Below are 20275 nucleotides of genomic sequence, written 5' to 3'. Positions count from 1 at the left end.
AACATTCCAATTTAAAATTAAAACTTTTTATCACTCTTAACCAGATCACACTTATAACAAATCACCAGTATTTGTTTTCTTAATTAAAATATTATTTTAATTAATAATTCATTTTCTAAGCAAAATTCCCACTGATCTGTAAGACAAATTTATTTAAATAGAGTGAACGGTGATGAAGTTCCATTAAAAATATTAAAATTTTAAAAATACTAAAATCAAAGTACCTATTTAAAGTAGGAATTTATACTGCCCTTTTTTTCTAATACTCTTTTCTATCCTTTCTTTATGAAGTAAACTTCAAGATCACTTTCAAATTATTAAAAATATGGTTTAGCTATACTGTTTTTAAAAAAAACCAAACACTTGTTTTATCATAAGAACCCTCCAATGAATGAAGAAGCTCATTTAACAAAAATGATCTCCCCCCCACCCCAGTATTTAGGAGTAACAATAATTATGCAATTGGTCCAAGAATTAAGCTTGATTCAAAGTTTCTGTTAAATTTAGAGTGAAAGTAATCTTAAGCAAATTATCTTTATTGTAAAATTACTTGACCCTGTTACTTTTCTGCCAGTAGAATAATAGTTGCTTTCCTCAAATAACATGGGTACCCTTTCTACTTCTGCAATTTCATTGTATTACTGGATATAATACAGTCAATAGTAAATACAGACTATTTTCCGGATTAGTCATTGCACACTATGCCATAATAGTTTCCTACTTCAGTAACATTTCAATAGAAAAAAAAAATCTCATGGCAAAGAGTAGACATATGACTAGAGGCTAGTGATTACCCATAAAATAGAAAAAAAACCCAAAGCTTCTACACAGTACACTTCTGAAGGATCTCACCTCCTAATTTAATATTACATTAGTCCTCCTCACCATTTATTACCATATTTCAAATATTGCAAGTGGTTTGTTATGTATTATTTACTCCACCAAAATTCTTACCACTTGTTACACAGAGAAAAAGGTCTTCAAAAGGAGAAAGCTCATGCATTTATCCATCTACTGTTCCAAAGGAACTAAGGCTTGTGGTCAGTCATGTGCTTTACACAAATCATAAGAGATACAGGAATGTTTTGAATAGCCATCCATGGTTACATCATTAACTATAATTTACTGCAATGACTTATGAATTTCATTTCATGGAAGTCCATTAAGAGTGTGTTCTACATGTACATTAACACTCCCCATCATAAAGTAAGCCATTTAACTTTTCAAAGAGTGACTTTTATGATGCTGTTACAGAAGCAACTAATTGTAGTTAAAGCATTTCTTTTTTAAAAGGTCGTTCTTTTTTATTGCAGTTTATAATATAAAAATGGCAGCTCATGGGTGTGAATGTGCACATATGCGAACATGTGTGTTCAATACTGAACCTGTCCAACAAGTTCTGTAAAAAACACAGACTAAAAAGTTATTTGCATATTAAGCTACAATGAGTTAAAAGAGAAATCTAAATTGTAAATGAGTTTTGGAGACAAATCAATGCTAATGAACAACAATTACTTTAGTCACTGTGTGAATTAAAACAACATCATTAATAAAGCTTAGGTGCTCTGCTGGCAAGCATGTCTTTAGTCCCTGGCAGATCATGTAAGATTTAAATTAGGAGAAATAGCAAGCACAAAGGAAGTATGTTGAAAATGATTTTGTTTTGAAGCTCCACTTCAAACAAAAGCTTCCAGAAAGCCTACAAAACTCAGAAAATCCCATCCAGTCATTTTAACCACTGCCTTGAATGAATTATAAAATTTCAGATTTGCACTAGATAATGACAGAAGATCTAATAAGCCTAGAAGATGAGTTAGAACACCATCTTTTGTTCCCTTTCTTGCATATGAAACAGTCAGTGAAAAATCAGAATCTTTCCTTAAGAAAAAAGGGGCCTGTCTTTGAGCTAAAAATAAGTCTAAACATCCTGTTCTTTACCTAAATGCTCAAAAAACAGCTGCAGGTAGTAACCACGTAGGGAGAAACTACAGAGGGCACTGTTGTATCAGTTTTTAAGAGTTACAATGGTGATAGGGCCCAAGTATAGGAGATTGTCAGGAAAATAAATAACTGACTAAGGAAAGAATCTGGAGTTAGAAGAGCATGCAAATGCACTAAACCTAAAACAATAATAGAGCAAAAACACAGAAGCTGTATTTCTGAGGGAAAATGGACTGAAAGAAAAGTTCATGTAACAGACTGTCAGGCCGATAGGAATACTGCAGTGCACACATTTGGCATTTTCCTTTGTAGTGCTTTCTATGAAAAAGGTAACTAATCATAGTGCCCCCTTATCCATTGCAAACAGGAACCTATTACTAGAATCCCACTCATAATCAATATGAAAATGAGTGATGAGTGTTATGCAATTCTTCCACAGACAGAATTTATCAACAGAAACAATATAATAGTCCTTTCATAGTGTAAAAGGCCAGCTCTGTTTTATTCCTTTTCATGACACTTACAAATCAATCATTTCTAATTTGAAAGCAGTAACATTGGTGCAACATAAACCAAATTAAATCCCACCCTTTCCAGAAGAATTATCTTTAAATATACCAATCAAAGCAAGCAATTATTATGAAAATAATGTAACCCTGAAACTGCTGTATGTTTGACATTCATGTGAAAGGGGAAAGTATGTTAAATAAGTCAGCGTAAATACCTTAGTAAATCAATGCAAAATTATTTTTACACAACAAATGGGCTTGTGAGATACAAATATTTATGCAAACAATTTTGATAAATGTTTTACTGTGAGTTTACATGAAAGTTTGTCTTTGATCTTATTTTATTAGAAATACCCCCAATTACATTTTTCAAACACTAATAAATTTTGAAATGTATTTTAGCACTGCCTAATGAGAATTGCAAATAATGTAAAACAGGCAGCTACAGAACAGTACACAACAATTAATGGTTTCTGTAGTTTTCATTTTTACATTTAAAAATTATTAATAAGATGCCAATTAAGAAACAGAAGTACTGAAATAAGATATGGATAATATCAATCATTTAATGAGACTTCAGAGAAGTTTTTCACATTTTTTCACATTGTGGTGGCAAAAGCCACAAGCGAAGTGTTTTGCAGCACTACAGCAAAGAAACACCAGACTTTTATGAACACTGACTCAAACTTGCATTTAAAGAATACTACATGGAAGGTAATTTGAAATTTAAGCAATGATTTCATAATAAACCAAAAGATAAATGTTAAGAGATGATGCTCAAGCAAATGAAATATACCAGAAAATTGTCTAAAGCTTTGTGAACGAATGAACAAAACAAACAAAATCAAAACCACAGACGGTGCCTGTGGATACTCACTCACATCCACATCCATAAGAACTGTGATGGTAACTGTGAAAGAATTGAGTCTCTAAGCATGCAAAGACAGATGTACTACATGAAAGGAAACCGACACAGAAAATGAAAACGTATTTTTTTTTAGAAATTGCAAAACCAGACAACACAAGTATATTGACTAAGCAAGACCTCAGTTCCCTCACAGACATTGAGACCTAGAATTTCTAAGTGATTGAAGGAATTGCTTCAAACAACTTATTAATAAAAGATAAATTAAAACAAAAACTAATGTTCATGTCAGAAATGTTTCATCCAGGTTTTGCCACTTCTGTCTTCCAAACAGGCTCTATATGTGCAATGCTAAGTGGAAAAATTTGCTAAATTTCAAATTCATATGTATTGTCTTTAACCTAATTCTGTTCCTAAATCAGAATTATTTAAAATTGCTTAACATTCTACCAGTCTAGTAATCTCTTTTCATTAGCACTGTTTCAGGCAGTCTAGTTATGCTAAAATAGTTTCCTCTGATTTTATTGTTTCCAGCTGTTGATAAAAATTTTACTAGTATTACTTTTGCACACTTTTTTTATAATTTATATAATTGCAGACAGACAGGCAGTTTGCATACATGTCAAAAAACCTAACAGTTTGTTAGATACATAATATTGTTAAACAAAATGCATAAATGTCTATTAACCTACTGTATATACTCTATGACACTAGGTGAAGTTCTCAAGGTATAAAACATGTTCCTTCTATGTAAAACTTAACTGCACTTGAAAGCAGAAATTTGCAGTGCATTCCTAGAGACATGGAATTGGATACAAAAGGAGCTGCTTCAGAGACTGTAGCGTCTATGCACATCAATACAATTCAAATGATGAAAAAAGTTTTGATAATGTTTACAAAATTGACTTAAACATCTTAATGCATTTTTCTATTTAACTACAATAACGAATGCCAAAATGTTACTAGATAACACTCTAAATATTCAAGATATTTAACAAGATATTCAAGGTTCCTTTCTCCCTATGCAAGAGAACACATTAAAACCAATTTTACTATCGTAATTTATTCAAAGCTTGATTATGAGCAATAGCTGCGAGAAGAAATACAGCATTGTTGATTCATATACAAGCATTTCACTTAACTGCATTGGATAATAGCTGTGCTCCTAAAGGAGTATAAAAGCAAAGTGATTAGAAGTCATTACTGTTAATTAGCATTCACTTTACATTTATAGGGATGAACCTTTTTCTGTGTTGAACAAATAGAAAGCTTTTATCTGCAAGTCTATCAAACTTGGTCAAGGTAGGCACTGAAACAAATGTCAGTGACCAGTAAGTTGAATTCAAAACAACAATAACAATAAAAGCAAAACAAAATCTAAGGATGTATCATCATCCAATTAGTGAGATTCAGTTTTTAAACAGGAAAAGGTCTGAAGGGAATGAGTAAAACTGGAAACTCATACTTTACATTCTGCAATCTCACTGATAAAAGGAGGAAATGTGTGTTTATCAAACTTGCTGCGAGTGCACGGTTCATGTGGCGTCCTGTAAACAATGCCTGGCTGCCCATTCCCAAATGCATGTGAGAATCTTGCAACCCAGAACATCATATTCAGCGGGCAAGGTCACACTAGAGATGCCCTGGAAATGGGAAATTAGGAAAACCTGGCAATCAGAGGTTTCAAGCTGACCAGAACAAGCCCTCAGGGTTGCTTACCATCTTTTACCACCAGCCTGACTGTCTCTACTTATTCAATATTAACACAACAAGACAGGGCGTGAGTGGAAACAACTCCACACACCTAACAAGGAGAAATACAGTGACTTTTTTGTTTACATAATGCTCAACATTTCTCACAGTAAGAAACTACCTTGAAGATATTGCTAAAGATCCCCTTCTAAAAAAATAAAAAATAAAAAATTCCTGACCCTGCCTGAAGTGGTCAGATGAGACACACAGAATTCCAGGCATCCTGTTGATTAAAAAAATTTCCTTGTTCCCATCTCATTTTAAAATTCATATAACCAACCCCCACCAACAACTAAATAAACCCTGTGCTCTGAATGAAACAAGATACATAATTATTTTTACACTGCTTAAATCACTCCCAACTATGCAATTACTTCTTACCCTCTTCCCTTCATTCACACTCTTATTTACTGCTAATGACAATGGTCATTCCTGAGGTGGGGGAAGCTACGGAACTCAAATCCAAAATTAATTAAAAGATAAATAACAAGTTGTTTAAGTAATGCAGTCACTTAACATGATGAGGGCAAAGGGAAAATCCAAGTCCTTGCAGATAAAAATTTACTCATTATAAAAGGTGGAGGAGCCAAGTCTATTAAAAAACACAGCAAATATTTTCTCTAAAAAAAATAAATTCTTATTTTATCAAGAAGCACAGTTATTTATTTCTTGTCAGCGCAGGCAACCTCTTCATACAATTTCTAAAAGTTCCTATTTAACTTACATTTGTCTAAAGACAAAAAGAACTGAGCTATGAGATGTGGTCTCCAAATGTTCTTCAAATCTATATGACTACTGAAAGGCCCAGTCAATAATTTCTATTGTTATATCTAGGACAGTTTCCCTTAACTGGGAGTAGAAGATTTTTTACAATTTGCTTTCAATACTTATGGTAAAATTTCACTTGCCATACAAAAATTCTGAATTTTAATTAATGAATTAGATATAAAGGTAATCTATCAATATATCAAGGGCACAGTGACTTGCAATAATCACAATGTAGGTAAAAAATTATGGAGGAGGGATTACTTTGGAAATTCAGCATAAGGAAAAGCACCTCTTCATATTTTAATCTTTCTTCAAAATGTTGAGAAATACAACTCTGAAGAATTAATCCATGTATCTACAGATAATTCAAATCATAACAGGGAAAAGACCAGATTTTCTTCAATGAAAATATGGGAGATTACTAGAACAGGATTCTTCTGCACACTTCTGAACTCCCTGAATCCCACAAGTGAGAGGGGAAAGCTACCTACTTTGTCTGAACTCAAGAAGTACAAAAGTAATTGGTGAAGAGCATGCTGAGGACCTTGGATTACAGATTCTTCAAGTAAATCAGGATTCTACAGCTAATAATTATTTGGCCTCTTTAAGAGTCCTAAGAAATTTTACAAACCTTATTTGTAGGAGTTAAGAATACACTACTTGTCTTTACCATGTACATACTACAACTGAAGCCATGTATACCAGACATCTAAAAACCAAGTGATTATTCCTATATGCTTTACAGTTTCTTTAAAATGTGTTTTACAATGAAGCAATGCTGTGATAAAATACCATGTTACATTTATTCATATATTTTTCTATGTAATAGCACCTAAATCTTTGTCAGTAGAAAAGTCACAGAGAATCAGCAATCACACTGAATCTGAGGACTCTTTTCACCAATTGGCCCAGCAGCTGAATTCTGGAGAAGGGTAAAAGAAAGACCATTTCCTTAGCAAGGAAGGCTATTAGCAACATCAAGCAACTGAAAGTTTAATGTTCCATGAGGGAATTAATCCCTATCTGAAGGCCAGATATGATATTATATTTCATCCATTCATCTCAAACCCTGAAGAACTGATTTCTGAAGAAATCTCAGGGAGTTTCACCGAATACTGATAGGACCGAAGTTACTTCTATTCCACCTGAACCCACACCGATCATGTGTTTTGTCTGAGACAAAATATCTTTAATAACATCTAAAATGGCATCACTATTGTAATTTTAACTCTCCGACAGGAATGCTTTCTGTCTTCACTAAACATCAGACTGGAACCATTTAAAAAAATCATGATCCTGTTCTTAAAAAGTAATTATTAAATACAGGAGTCATACTGCATTATTAATCTCTTTATTTCTATAACTAAAAAAGGTTACTTATTCTTAGTGACTGATTGTTGTAAGATCACTGTTCCAGAATGCCACAATATTTTCTAGAATAAATCTCCTTTCTTTCCTTCCACATCACTGATAAAATGAAACAGTGCCACAACCAAAGCCTGTTATTATTCAAGTGTTTCATACATGCTATATATCCAACATTAATATTTATTTTTCAGAATATGATCAATGAATTATTTCATAATTAATTTCTTCAGTCCTGAGAGACAATATATAAATTTATTTCAAGTGAACTTTTTTTTTGAAAGTGGGTTCTAAATCCACAAAGAGCACAACGAAAAGGACTCTGACAGAAATAACATGTTAAAACTGAAAATCCACTAAAAATCCACTTGCATGATTTATAATAAACATGGGGAAATATAAAAAACTACACAAAGAATAAATTTTTAAAATACTAATTAAAAAAAAAAAAAGTAATTAAGCATGTCATCAAAAATTTGAAAAAGAAGAGCTAGAAGAAAGACATTTTTACCTAGTTCAAAAATTCTACAAATTCCTTCAGTAATGGAAATTTACCAAACAAAGGCAAAGACTTATGGAGTAGATAAGGCAAAGAATTTGCAAGAGGACAGAATTGTCTACTGAATACAAAATATCTTGCATCGGTCTGTTTAGTCTGGAATGCACGATTATTGCCCTTGACAAAAGTTTAGCCACAGTTCCACGAGATACAGAAAACAATCCAAAATTAACACATCTAATACCACTTCTGTATGTGCTTGCATAAAACATCTCTGTATTATTTGAACAAGATCCTAATTACATTGAAAAGGAGACAAAACAGTTAAATATTGCCTAAATTGAAATGTCGTATGAAAGTTTCACAAAAATGCCTTCATGCTTCAGTCTTTTCTACCACCAGAGGAAGAGAAATAGTTTCTCACCACATTTCAAAGACAGCAGAATTATAAAAACCCTAAAAGATAATTCAGGTAACTAAGAAACTCTAGTGCTTACAGGCTTGGCTGGGGAAAATCTCCAATACGGACAGTAACAAACACGGACAAACATGGACAGCAGTAATCCCTATTCAGTAACGTTGCAAGGAGATGAAATTATTCTTTAGAGATCAGGATTTACATGTCTCATGAAATAAATATTCTACTATCAGGTGAAGACTGCATAGTAAAATACATTTAGATATCATATAAATACTCTGTTTCACAATATATAAAAAACACAGAATCTATAACATGGCATTAGGCAACTAAAAAATAGATATAATTTTCCTTTACACTTATCAATCACCTGGGTTTGTGACAAAATTAATAGATTTGCAGTCATTGATAATCAGTATCACTCACTGAGTCACATGAACTAGAACAGGACTCTTGTCCTGGGTGTCCCAAGAACTCTGAGGGAATATTTAACTCTTTAGAAATCTTGTTCTCATAACATCATTTTTAAAAACATCATATACTTCCAAATTTATACAGTTTTTTTAAAAGTGTTTTGTTTTAATTTCTTTACTAAATAAGTACTTGCAATAGCAGCATTCTTCACCAATGGAAAGTCAGGTACACTATGTGATTTTGATTTAGACACACCTTTCCTGTAGTCTTGGCCCCAAACCATTGACTGAAAAAAAGAGCTTTAACCAGCATTTTAAAATTACAGTCACTTAAAGCTGGTTTTGACAAGGCTTCCACAGAACTCATCCCCTCCCTTCAAGAGAATGCAAATTGACTTCTCTGCTCAAAACTATTAACATCTGGGGAAAAAACCTCCTAAAGCAAAATCCTCAGCAATTAAGACTTAAATAGTAAAGCTACTAAACAGCAGTTATTAAAAAATGTGAAAAAATAAAACTAGAAAGCTTTCAAAGTTACTGCTAACACACAGAAAAAAAAGTTAGTAGTTTCTTAAAACTAAAATACCACAGTTGCTATAGTTTATTTCCCCTCATAATTTTGCAGTTATTCATCAAAACATGCAAGACACTTCCTGAAACTTTTGTATTAGAATTTCATAGCTAGGCTGGACTGTAAAGACATTGTTATATAAAGTATAACATAAAGGCAATATATTGTTAATATTTATGACTTCAAGATATCATGCAGTTGCCTTAATATTTCTGCACAGGAAAGGAATACATATTTAGTTCCAGACAACATGATAACATCTCTTTCAGCTATAGTTATAATTATCATGTACAAACTTCCAATGCAGAAGTTGTCAAGATTTAACACTAGCAATAATTTATGTCAGGGATCCATTCCTCCAAAGACAGCAAGAACCGTAGAGGAAGTATCATCTTAATTGCCACTAATTTTCCCATTTTTAATTAAATTGATCAGTAATTTATTACCTTACCCAGCAGCAGAAAGCTGTTAGCACGCAGCTTTAAGAGACAGTAGATATCAGTCCTTCTAATTTCTAATACTACTGTGGTTTAAAAATAATTTAAAAGTGCTGTATCATATTTCTTTTTATTCCTATACTGCAGGATATGCACATTCCATTTAAAACCTCTGTGAAGCTCTAGAGCATAATCACAGAATCATTTAGGTTGCAAAAGGCCTTGAAATCATCGAGTCCAACCATAAACCTAACACTGCCAAGTCCACCACTAAACTATGTCCCTAGGCACCTAGTCTACACAACTTTTAAACACCTCCAGAGACACTGACTCAACCATTTCCCTGAGCAGCCTGTTCCAATGCTTGATACCCCTTTCAGCAAAGAAATGTTTCCTAATATCCAACCTCAACCTCCCCAGCACAACTCGAGGCTGTACCGCCTACATGCACTGTTCTCCTGTTCTGTAGTCTCATATTCCAGCACAGGTCTATGATCTTGATATTACATTAGAAGAACAGGATTTCCTCACCAAAAATATTTAGAAGATGCAACATCTGACTCAAAGATGGGTAAGGAAGTACTCTGCGTTCAAACCACATTCTTAGGTCTTATCTGGAGTTTGAGGGGTTTTTTTTAACTGAATACAGAATAAAGCCTGAAGTATTTAGGTTCATGAATTTGATTTCTCATTTTAATGAAGGAAAGGAAACTAAAAAAACTAAAAAAAGGAAACTAGAACTTCATGTTCAATACCTGACATGAAGACTACAAACACCTTTATCTGAAGTTTCATTAAGCAGTCTATACTAGTTTGGTCAATAAAATCACATATTTACTTTCCTTAAAATAGCAATTATGATTTTCTGAACATTGTACTGGTTTCAGTACTGCGCACTGCAGTAATCAACACTATTAGCTGGAATGGATATAGCATATTTCAAACACTGTGGAAAACTTCTAGAGTCAACAGGAGGTTTTCTACTTATTTCAAAGAGATCTGACTTAATATTGGTAGAAATAAAGTACTACGTGAAAGACTTTGAAAAAGAACACGGAATAAATTTTAAGTGGTTTAGAAAGTGGGCTCATCGTCTCTCTTTAATTGATTTCATAGCTAAAAAGAACTGACATATGTTATTGCTATTATGTCATGTACTAGAATATAATCACAGGGTGACCAGAATCAAAACTATCATTGTAAAACGTTCTGTAATACTTGAAAAATGATCTGCAACATGCAAACAAATAACAGATTCTGGTTTACACATCATAAGTGAACCCAAATGGAAATGTCTAGACATCACTTTCCATACATTGATAAATGCAAAAAATCCAAAAGATCTCTCATTACAGTAATCAAGCAATACATTATTACAAGTGCAAAATAACCTAAATATTCTATTTATAGATGATTTTCACAATTATATTTTTTGTTGTACATTCCAAGTGCCTATTACAGGTGTTTTCATTATCTAGGAAAAAAGGTTTTGGCTTCAAATGAGGATTAATAAGTGTGATTCACATTGGGGTAAAAGTAATATAGTTATGCTATATTTTTACAGTGCAAGGAAAAATAAAGGAATAGAAATAAAACCTGCAAAAGTGTTTAATTTTTTTCTTAAAGCTTTCCTTAAATACCTAAGTGGATCATTTCCTTAAATCCATATATGAGTTAAGCAATATAATTATCCCCAACTATATAATTTTTTTTCAATCGGCATACCTTAACAAGTTTCATGAGCTGGTAAAGGTCTTCAACCTCATCTTCCTGGCATGCAGTATACACTCTTCCAGTATTTACACTGGTACCTTTTATAAAACCACGATAGAGTGGCAAATCCAATGCATCAGCATATAGGTCAATGGCATGGTGTCCTACTGTCTGATACATATAGCTGTCCAATTCATCAGTCTGCCCTGCCACAATTAAGAAACAATCATATTAGGTACATTGCTGCAACAATTACAATAATCACAATGCTACAAAGCACTGAGAAAATCTAAATGTTAATATTTTTCAGTTCACAAACAGATGTTTGGTGACAACACCACTATAAACATGGAAAGGAAAAAAATAGATTTCTCCACCCAACAGACGTATGGAGAGGAAGACATCTGTCACAAACATGCTGCCTATTTGCAAATTGTGGTGTCTTTCCTTCTTCCTGTTTCATCCAAAAAATCTCCAATTATGCTTCTATTCACATGATTATTTTAATAGGAACACAGGTCAGAGGCACAAACTCAGATGTATTTCAACATACTCAGATCAAGAAATTCATAATGCACTGCAACACTGAGAACAAGCAATAAACAGGCTGTCAAAAGTTACAAAAACTTCACTGTTAAAATTGTTATCATGGTCATCACGAAATGAGACTATCTCTGCTTAGGTAGAGCAAAAGTAGACCACTACAATGTTTTGACATTGTTTAATAAACAAAAAGCTATTTCCTTAATCATGAGAAATAAATTACCCAAGTTTTCTTACAAGCAGCTTGGAGCTAGCAGATAAGAAAAAAGCAGCTAAAATGCAGTTATCTTGAACCAGAATTATATCTCAAACAATACAATAAACCCTTTACATATAATTTTTTTTCAGATGATACTTCAAAGAGATTGATAAAGTAATAAATCATTATTGGTGAAATCTCCACTTTATTACAAGCTAACACTGTTCACTGTTTTAATGCTAATTTGTAACTCCGGTACTTCTGTTAATTTACATAGGACATCAAGCATTTCTGCTGTATACCCGTGTAGCACATCTTGCAAAGAAAAAGATCTGTAACTGACCAAGATAATGAATTTGTGATGTAAGAGTTAGATCAGTCACCTTTGATGCCACACAACAGATACGGCTCTGCACAAAACAGGCAAATCCAAACCCTGGATTACAACTAACCAACCTAGACCAGAAGAGCAGATTTAAAGGAAAATTCATTGATTTCAACATACATGAACGTGACAAAATCTTTAAGTGATATTCTGCTTAGAATACACAGTTTCTATATTAACTGAGACTCTCCAGGCAACAGTGGTACAAGATAAAAGAAAAAGAATGGCATAGAATCCACTATTGCCTGAAGCACCTCAATTAACTTTCTATAAAATTTCTAGCTACAACACTTAAAGAGAGCATTTTATGATTATAATGACAATATTCTACATTTCTGATGTGGATAAATTAGTTTGAAGACAACATATTTCAACAAGATTAGAGATTATTATGTCCTAGCTACCCAGAAAATAAATTTTTCCTATACTCTCCTAGCATTTGCCAGTTCTGCCTGTGACTCATTTGGGATGGCAGCTCCCTTCTTCCTTCCCTTTCTGTGTACCCTCCTACTACACAGTTACCAAATACCATACTTAATTGCTTAACATATGTTGAACAATGAACCTAGTTAACATACTTTAGTGTTCTCCCCTACCAATTGGAAACAACTTACTTGCTTTTCCAGTCTCACTTCAATTTGTGCTTTAATCCAATATACAAATACTTAGCTCACCCTCTCACCTCACCACTGACTACCTGAGTTTCTCCCATCCTTTTTCATAGAAATAAAGTGGAGATTGTGAGGAATTGATCAAAAAATCATTCCAACCTAAAAGGAAGGAAAAAATACGTGCATCAAGGTCAATTCCAACCCACATCAGTTCCTCAATGCAGTTGGGTTAGAATAATGAAGAAAGACACACAAAGATAAAAATGGATGAGCAGCAGCAAAATGACACATTTTTGGCAGCTGGAATGGTTTACAGCATTTAGTTTAGCACCATTTTAGAACATTTCTAGAAGTACAGTTCTAGTTTCAGTTGATGGCATCATCTATCACCTTTTAGCATTTGTGCTAGTGAACTCACACAACCCCTTTGTTTACCACCAGAATATCAATATTCTCATTTTCACACTGTGTAAGCCTTTTTTTTAGCTGATTTTCTCTTCTTATGGGCTTTTTTTTCCCTTTAAGGAAAAATATATTTAATACATCTCCATAACATTTTCTTTTTTCTACCTCTTTTAAGTTTCTGTATTGACCTTCAATAAGCAAAACTAGATAAAACTAGATAAAAACACAAAAAGGAACTTAATTCAGGCACGGTTGTGATTCCGTTTCTTCTAATATATTTTTAAAACATTTACTGTAAAAAATGTGGCTTTCATACCTGTATTTTCAGCAGGTCTTAAATTGGCCAGAGCAACAATCTGATGCCCAGCAGCAACACACTGCATCATATTATAACAACTGTCCTTCCCGCCACTGTAAGAAAAAGAAAATAGTGGCAATTAAAGTACAGCTAAAAGTTTTAGCCTCTTCTAACTTTTGACTGTTCAAAAATTAGTATTATCAGGGCTGTTTATAAAGTTTTGAAATATGAAGAGCTGTAAAATAGTAAAAGTAAAAAAAGAATGATTTCACCATACATTTACTACGTGTATATATAGTACCTAAAAACAGTAACCATAATGCACATAACCAATTTTGTATCTTACTATTAATGTGAGATGTTACATGAAGAAGAGCCACTGGAATCTCTTCAAAGACTGTCTTTTACTCCAGGGACAAATTACTCTGCACTCATTACTAGTTAACTCGGATCAAAAACCCCAAATCTGCTCCAGTGAGTTGCCAGGATTAGTAATCCTTTTAAACTAGGTTTGTCATGTAGAGGTGGTGCCTAGGGATGCATTTTATTGGTGGACTTGGGAGTGTTAGGTTAATGGCGGGACCCAATCTCTTAGGGGTCTTCTTCAACCTCATTTATCCTATGTTAGGAATAACATTTCTCCTAAATGGGCTATGTTGCCTAAACTTTCAATATTTTGAACATGCTTCCCATTCTCAAAAACTTTAATTATTAGAGGCAGTAGTTTCAGTTGACACAGCATTGAACATATGAGTTTTTCACTGCATTTAACTGCAAATAAAAATGATTACTGAAAGTAAAAAAAAAAATAAAAGCAAGCATAACTATATTCTTGTTTGAGGCCAAGAAATGATACTCCAACACAGAGGATACAATTAGTTTTGACATTCATTCAATACCTACAGGAACATATTCCACTATCAGTGAAGAAAGCATCCTGTCCTCTTGACGTAATTGAAGAAGTATCTCTGTATATTTTAATCAATAGAAAAATAAATATTACAATCAACAATAAGGGTTGTCTAAAATACACACTGCTTATAAGATCCATGTTCAGATTCATGACCCTCAAACTACAACTGCAGGTGGAGATTCTGTGCCTCTTCTTTAAATGCCAAGGCACAAAAAACATGGCAGGAACTGCAACAGAGATCTATAGAAGTTCTGTAAAATTGCATTTTGTTTTAGGATCACTGAGACATGCACAGAAGAACATATAATACAAGCAGTCCTTGCTACAACAGACCATTGTATTCTTTGTGGTCACATTATTACTATTTCTACCTGAAAGGGAGCTGGAAAAATGTGAGGCTTGGCCTCTTCTCCCAGAAAACAAGTGAAGACCAAAAGGAAATGGCCTCAAGCTGCACCAGGGGAAGTTCAAGTGGGACATCAGGAAGAACTTCTTCTTGGGAAGGGTTGTCAAGCATTTGAACGGGCTGCCCAGGAAGGTGGTGCAATTACCACCCCTGGAGACGTTCAGGAAATGACTGGACATGACACTGATTTGATAATCACCAACTGACAAGTGGTGACCAGTCAAATGTTGGACTTGATAATCTTGGAGGTCTTTTCCAAACTAAATGATTCTGTGATTTTGAAACAAATTTCTTCAGAATTTCCAGCACTAAGCTCCCCCTTTTATCTAGCCCTCTACACAAGAGCTTGAAAGTGTCCTACAGGAATGTAACCCTTTAGCTATTCCACTCTATTTCTCTTTCATCCATGCAAAAATTCTGTATGCTATCTTCAATTTGCTGTGTAATTCAAACCTGAAGTAGAAATAGTGTAAAACATGGCATCCTTTCCTATTTAAGAGATTTTCATAAAGCAGTTGCTTCTGTTTCAGTGCTAAAAAGTAAATATAAGCATGATAGATTCCTGCTCCATATCATTGGATAGATTCCAATTAAAAAATAATATAATAAAAATAGATTCCTGCTACCTAACACTCTTCTAATGAATACTGGCAACTTTCTTCTTACCTATATACAGACACAAAAAAAAATAAATTAAAAAAACCCATACATTCATTAATTTTGGACACTGTTCTTGATAGCTTGAAAATGTAGATAGTATTCACTTCATAATTTGAACTTCCATGTTCAACAGTGTCATGAGACAAAGATTCTTTTCTTTCCAAATGACTTTATGCTAAGAAAATAAATCTCCCAATAGTGCTGATTTTACCTAAAAACACCACTTCAGAAAAATAATTATATGATAATAGAAAACTGCCTATGCTGCTTGTAGCACTTTAATATTTAAAAAAATTGAAATAAAAAATTAAAATATCACTGGAATAAATCTATTCATCCTTTCAATTAATTTATATGTGTATATATACATAAAGACATTTTAAGATGCATATTGATGTCCATATTGCTTACACTGGACCACTGGTTAGCAGGTCACTGAATCATATGCTACTGTCCTGTTATTTATTCTCTGTATTATTTACCACAGCCCTAAAAACTAACAGTACCAAGAAACAAACGAAATGGTGCCCACCTAGAGGACCTTCCAAACTAAATGTAAAATACTCTGTGGTTAAGACCAATGAAACCAGACAGCCCATGCTATGGGAGGAAGGTGGACTCAGCAGTCTACAGAAGAGAGATGAAGGCAAGTACTGAGATAGCCTAGGGACGATTCTCAATTCCCAGCATAGAAAAAAAATAAATCACAAGGCCTTTTTGTAGAAGTGAGGCCAGTCAGGGTTCTGCAAATATGTTAACAGGCAGGCTTATAAACAAAATACCAGAAGAAGAAAACCTGGGTAACCATGAAGATATGAACCTATAAAAGTCTTCTGAGCAAAATTCCTTTCTGTAGACAAGTATAACCACTTACAGTTAAGAAAATTCTAGAAGAATTTTAAAGAGCTGAAAAACATCGTATTTCAGGTTGAAGACTGGCTTTAACATGTCTATGATTTAGCACAAAACAAAATGCAGGATTTACCCCATAAATACCACCTTAAAACAGGACTATCAACTTTTAGTGTGGCCAACATTCTATAAGAAAAAAAAACCAAAAAAAACCCCAAACAGGTTAAAGTAGTTCCATACATAATCCTGACCTTTGCAAAAGTAAGAAGTACTTTTCAAATACTTTTTCCCCCTCTGATCTTTGGCTAGCTTTGTTACAAAGACTTCAGACACTTTGATGTCTCTTTAAAACTCTTCTTAAAACTATTACTGAAACTAAATCCATCCTTGTAAAATAGACCATTAAAATAGCAATTGTATTAGAAACCTGTTTATAGGATTTTACTCCATCCTGCCTTTTAACACATTCCTCTGCTTAGAGAATATCAAAGTAAATAATCCTGAAAGACAAAGTCTTATCTACAAAATAAAATACAAAAATTGAAGCTGATTTTCCCTACACTGTATTTGAGCAAATCTTGAAAAACAGACATTTCCTGTATTTTCATCTCTGCATGATGTTTGGAATGATTTGCAATTGTTACGGCCAAACCCCAGTTTCAACAAGATTTGATATTAGACATTCCCTGAGAGAATTTAATACATTAAATGTTTAGGCTTAAGTAAATAGCTACTGCACCCCAAAATAAAAAAAAAAACACAGTTCATATCTGCACAATTCTTCTCCATTTAGAGGTTTTCTAGCTTGTTCTTTTTAAATTAACTATTGTTTCTTCAATAAAAACACATACATGTCCTTATTAGAAAATGTTAGTTTCTAAAAAAAAAAAACAACTTTCAAGAACTGCACAAACTAACAAAGAAACTTATAAAAAATATAAGGGGGTGGGGAGGATAGCAAACACAGCAACCCCCGACAGACACGTCTGTGTCCAACTCCAACGATTTAAACGAGCTATCTTCATCATTTTAAAACTGGCAAAATTTAATCTCTTGCAAAAAACACACAACAAAAATCTATCGTTAGGAGTTGAGGAAATCTGTCCTGATAGAGCTTAAGGTACTTGGAAAGCAAAAGCACCTGGCTATTGAACTGCAAACGAGCAGAACCCCGCTTTCAGAGCAGGACATGCGGCCCACGCTCTGCGCCCCCGGCGAAGGCGCTGCCGGCGGCCCGGGCGGCTCCGGCTCTCGCCGCGCTGCGGACGGCAGAACCCGGGACACCGGGATATCGGAGAGCAAGCGACTGGGGAAACTAACTGTAGGTGTTGTTTTCTTTTGGTTGGTTGGGTGTTTTTCGGGGGGGGTGCGGGTTGGTTGTTTGTGGGGGTGGGTTGTTTATTTTTCTTATTTAATCTTAAAAAGACACCGGTTATTCTTGAACTCTTCGGTAGCACGGGAAGGACCAAGCGAAAAACCGTCCCGGTCTCTCCCGACGCGCAGGCAGGGACAGGTCCGCCGCGGCACCCGGAGGTGGCCAGTCCCGGGGCCACACCAGACCCGGCAGCCGGCTGGGAACCAGCGGCCAAGCCAGGGGCAGGGGCAGCAGGAAACGCATGGGCGGGAAGGCCGGGCGGAAAGGGCCGGGCGGGTCTCCGGGTGGCGCTGGGTGGAGCGCGACCCCCGGGCGGGCAGGGCTTCTCCCCGCGCCATCTCTCCGCCTGTGAGACGCCCCTCGCTCGCTCACATAGGCGCGCTGTCAGCGCGTTACCTGATCAAAGCCACTACTCTCATGTTGCTCGCAGGCCGGGGGCGGTAACACTGCCAGGGAGGTGGGCGACAGCCGGCAAGCGCAGCGTTAAGGAGCCCGGTCGCACGGCCACCCTGGGCTGAGCAGGCCGCCGGCTCCTCCGTTGCTACCGCTACCGCTTGGCCGCCTCCCCTCGACGGGCCCTCCTCCCGGGGCAGGCCGGCTGACTGCCTGCGTAGACGGAGGCTCGGCGAGCCTCCAGCCCCCGTGCCCGGAGAGGCGCGCTGCCGCCGCTGCCGTGCTGCGCGCCGGCCGGGGCGATGGAGCCCGGGCGCGGCCCGGGGCCGGGCGGGAGGAGGGCGCGGCCGCGGAGGCAGAGCGCCGGGCGCCTATGGAGGGCAGGGCGGCCGCGCTGGCAGGCCCGGGCCGGCCGTGTGAGGGCAGCGCCCTCCTGCCGCTTCCCAGTGGCCGCCTATTGCTTTCTGTCCTTCAGCGAAGAGCCACGGACCTGCTCCAAGCCACTGCTGCACCGGGAACAGGGCCTTGTGAGGGAGGCCACCCCCTCCCCATGAGGTGCCCGCCGTGGGGACTGTGGGGCACAGTCGCCCCTCCGCCCCGGGGTGGGGAGTCCAGCAGAGCTCGCTGGGAGGGCAGGAGTTGCTGCGCGGCTTCAGAAGTCGCCGCGGAGCAGTGATTGCTGCAGCGAGGAGGGAGGTCAGCAGAGCTGACCTGGCTGCTTAGCTGCTCGCGGGCGAGAACAAAATGTCCATCTGCGTCCTCGCGTTCGGCTTGCTGCAGACCGAAAATCTGATCTCGTCATCTGATCACTGTTTTGGGCCAATTTTCTGAGCAGTCGTGCCGTGAGGCGCATGACTGACACTCCTATAGGTTTGCAGGCTAAGTCAAATGCTTACCCAGGTGCCCAGTCTTGAGACCTGACATACAACTTTATTTCTCCAATGTCCAGAAGAAATGTGTGGGTTACCTCTCTCGAAGAAACTTCATTGCTACACTAACTTTAGGAGTCCTGTAGCAGCAGATAAAGACATTGCTGTTGGTATTGTGGTTTCAAGCAGCAGCCTAAGGGCCCGCCACTCTCCAGGCTCTGTTTCCGAGGGCCTATGAGGCTAAAACGGGGCAAGAAGCCACTGCAGTGCGGTTGGTTGCCCGCCCTGGCTGGAGCCTGGTGTGCAGGCACAGCGGGACCAGCACGGTGCCTCGGGGTGAGCCTGGGGCTGTCCCGCTCCGGCAGTGCCAGCCTGCCACCTGCAGTGACCAGCAATGCCCATTCATGGTTCATGCTGAATTTAGTTGCAGCAGACGGTGCAGATACCACAGAAGGCTTTGTCCCTCAAGGCTGGGATAAACGCTTTATGCACTGTGAGTGCAAACTTACCAGTCCCCTGTAACCTGCTATTATACAAAGCTATATAACAGTCTATACCACTCAGGATTTACCTCAGTTCTTTGCACATAGGCTGCTGAGTATGATGTTCCCAGCAAGAGATAAGATGGAAGAAAATATTCTAAGAAAAAGCATTTTGTTATAGTGATAAATGTACCAAAATAAATGTTTAGTGAGATGAGTATACAAGTTTTTTTTATGTACAGTTCATGAAACAGCTTGAAAAACCACTTTTTTTTTAAGATGATTTTAGTTAGCACATGATTTATACAGTAAATTACTGTAAAATAGGAGTGAATAATTATGGGCAGATATGAAGGCGATGGTGCCTTCCTAAATACAATTTTGAAAAGTTAAGAAATGACAATTAGTATAAAATTTACTTGCTAAGTAGTTGTGGAGAGGTAGTAAACATAACATAGATTTTTCTGTATCGCAATAATTGCAAAAAACATGTCTTTAAAAAAAAAAAAATCTTCAGTTCATGCTTTGACCCAGGGCCAGTGTTATGAGATGGAATATCTGACTTGCCTTGGAATTGCTTACAGGGTGCTTGAGTTTCATACTAGTTTATTGATGATGACATAATGTGTAAAT

General features: G+C 36.4%; 1 protein-coding gene and 1 long non-coding RNA gene across 15 annotated transcripts in view; one reads left to right on the top strand and one right to left on the bottom strand.

The window, feature by feature from the left end:
• DPH6 (diphthamine biosynthesis 6) overlaps positions 1-18525 on the bottom strand; it is a 197706-nt gene extending 179181 nt beyond the window's left edge. For 4 of the 8 annotated variants that reach the window (XR_004497795.1, XR_004497796.1, XR_004497797.1 and 1 more), the window contains exons 1-3: positions 18295-18524; positions 13711-13805; positions 11264-11457 (exon numbers count right to left, since the gene is read on the bottom strand). Coding sequence is in view for 5 of the 8 variants with exons in the window: in XM_015630808.3 (XP_015486294.1) it covers positions 11264-11457; positions 13711-13805; positions 18295-18317 (312 nt within the window). In the remaining 3 variants the exon portion in view is untranslated. Of the gene's footprint in view, positions 1-11263; positions 11458-13710; positions 13806-14595; positions 14661-18294 lie in introns of those variants that run through there. The other 4 variants (XM_015630811.3, XM_033514979.1, XM_015630809.3 and 1 more) reach the window with 4 other exon arrangements.
• LOC107205833 overlaps positions 17543-20275 on the top strand; it is a 50576-nt gene continuing 47843 nt past the window's right edge. For 3 of the 7 annotated variants that reach the window (XR_004497803.1, XR_004497798.1, XR_004497800.1), the window contains exon 1: positions 17548-17844. This is a non-coding gene — a long non-coding RNA (uncharacterized LOC107205833). Of the gene's footprint in view, positions 17845-18665; positions 18847-20275 lie in introns of those variants that run through there. The other 4 variants (XR_004497799.1, XR_004497801.1, XR_004497804.1 and 1 more) reach the window with 3 other exon arrangements.

Source organism: Parus major, chromosome 5 (genome assembly GCF_001522545.3).
Source record: "Parus major isolate Abel chromosome 5, Parus_major1.1, whole genome shotgun sequence".
NCBI lineage: Eukaryota > Metazoa > Chordata > Aves > Passeriformes > Paridae > Parus > Parus major.
Note: the sequence above shows the minus strand (reverse complement) of the source record. Positions and strands in the feature narration are given on the sequence as shown.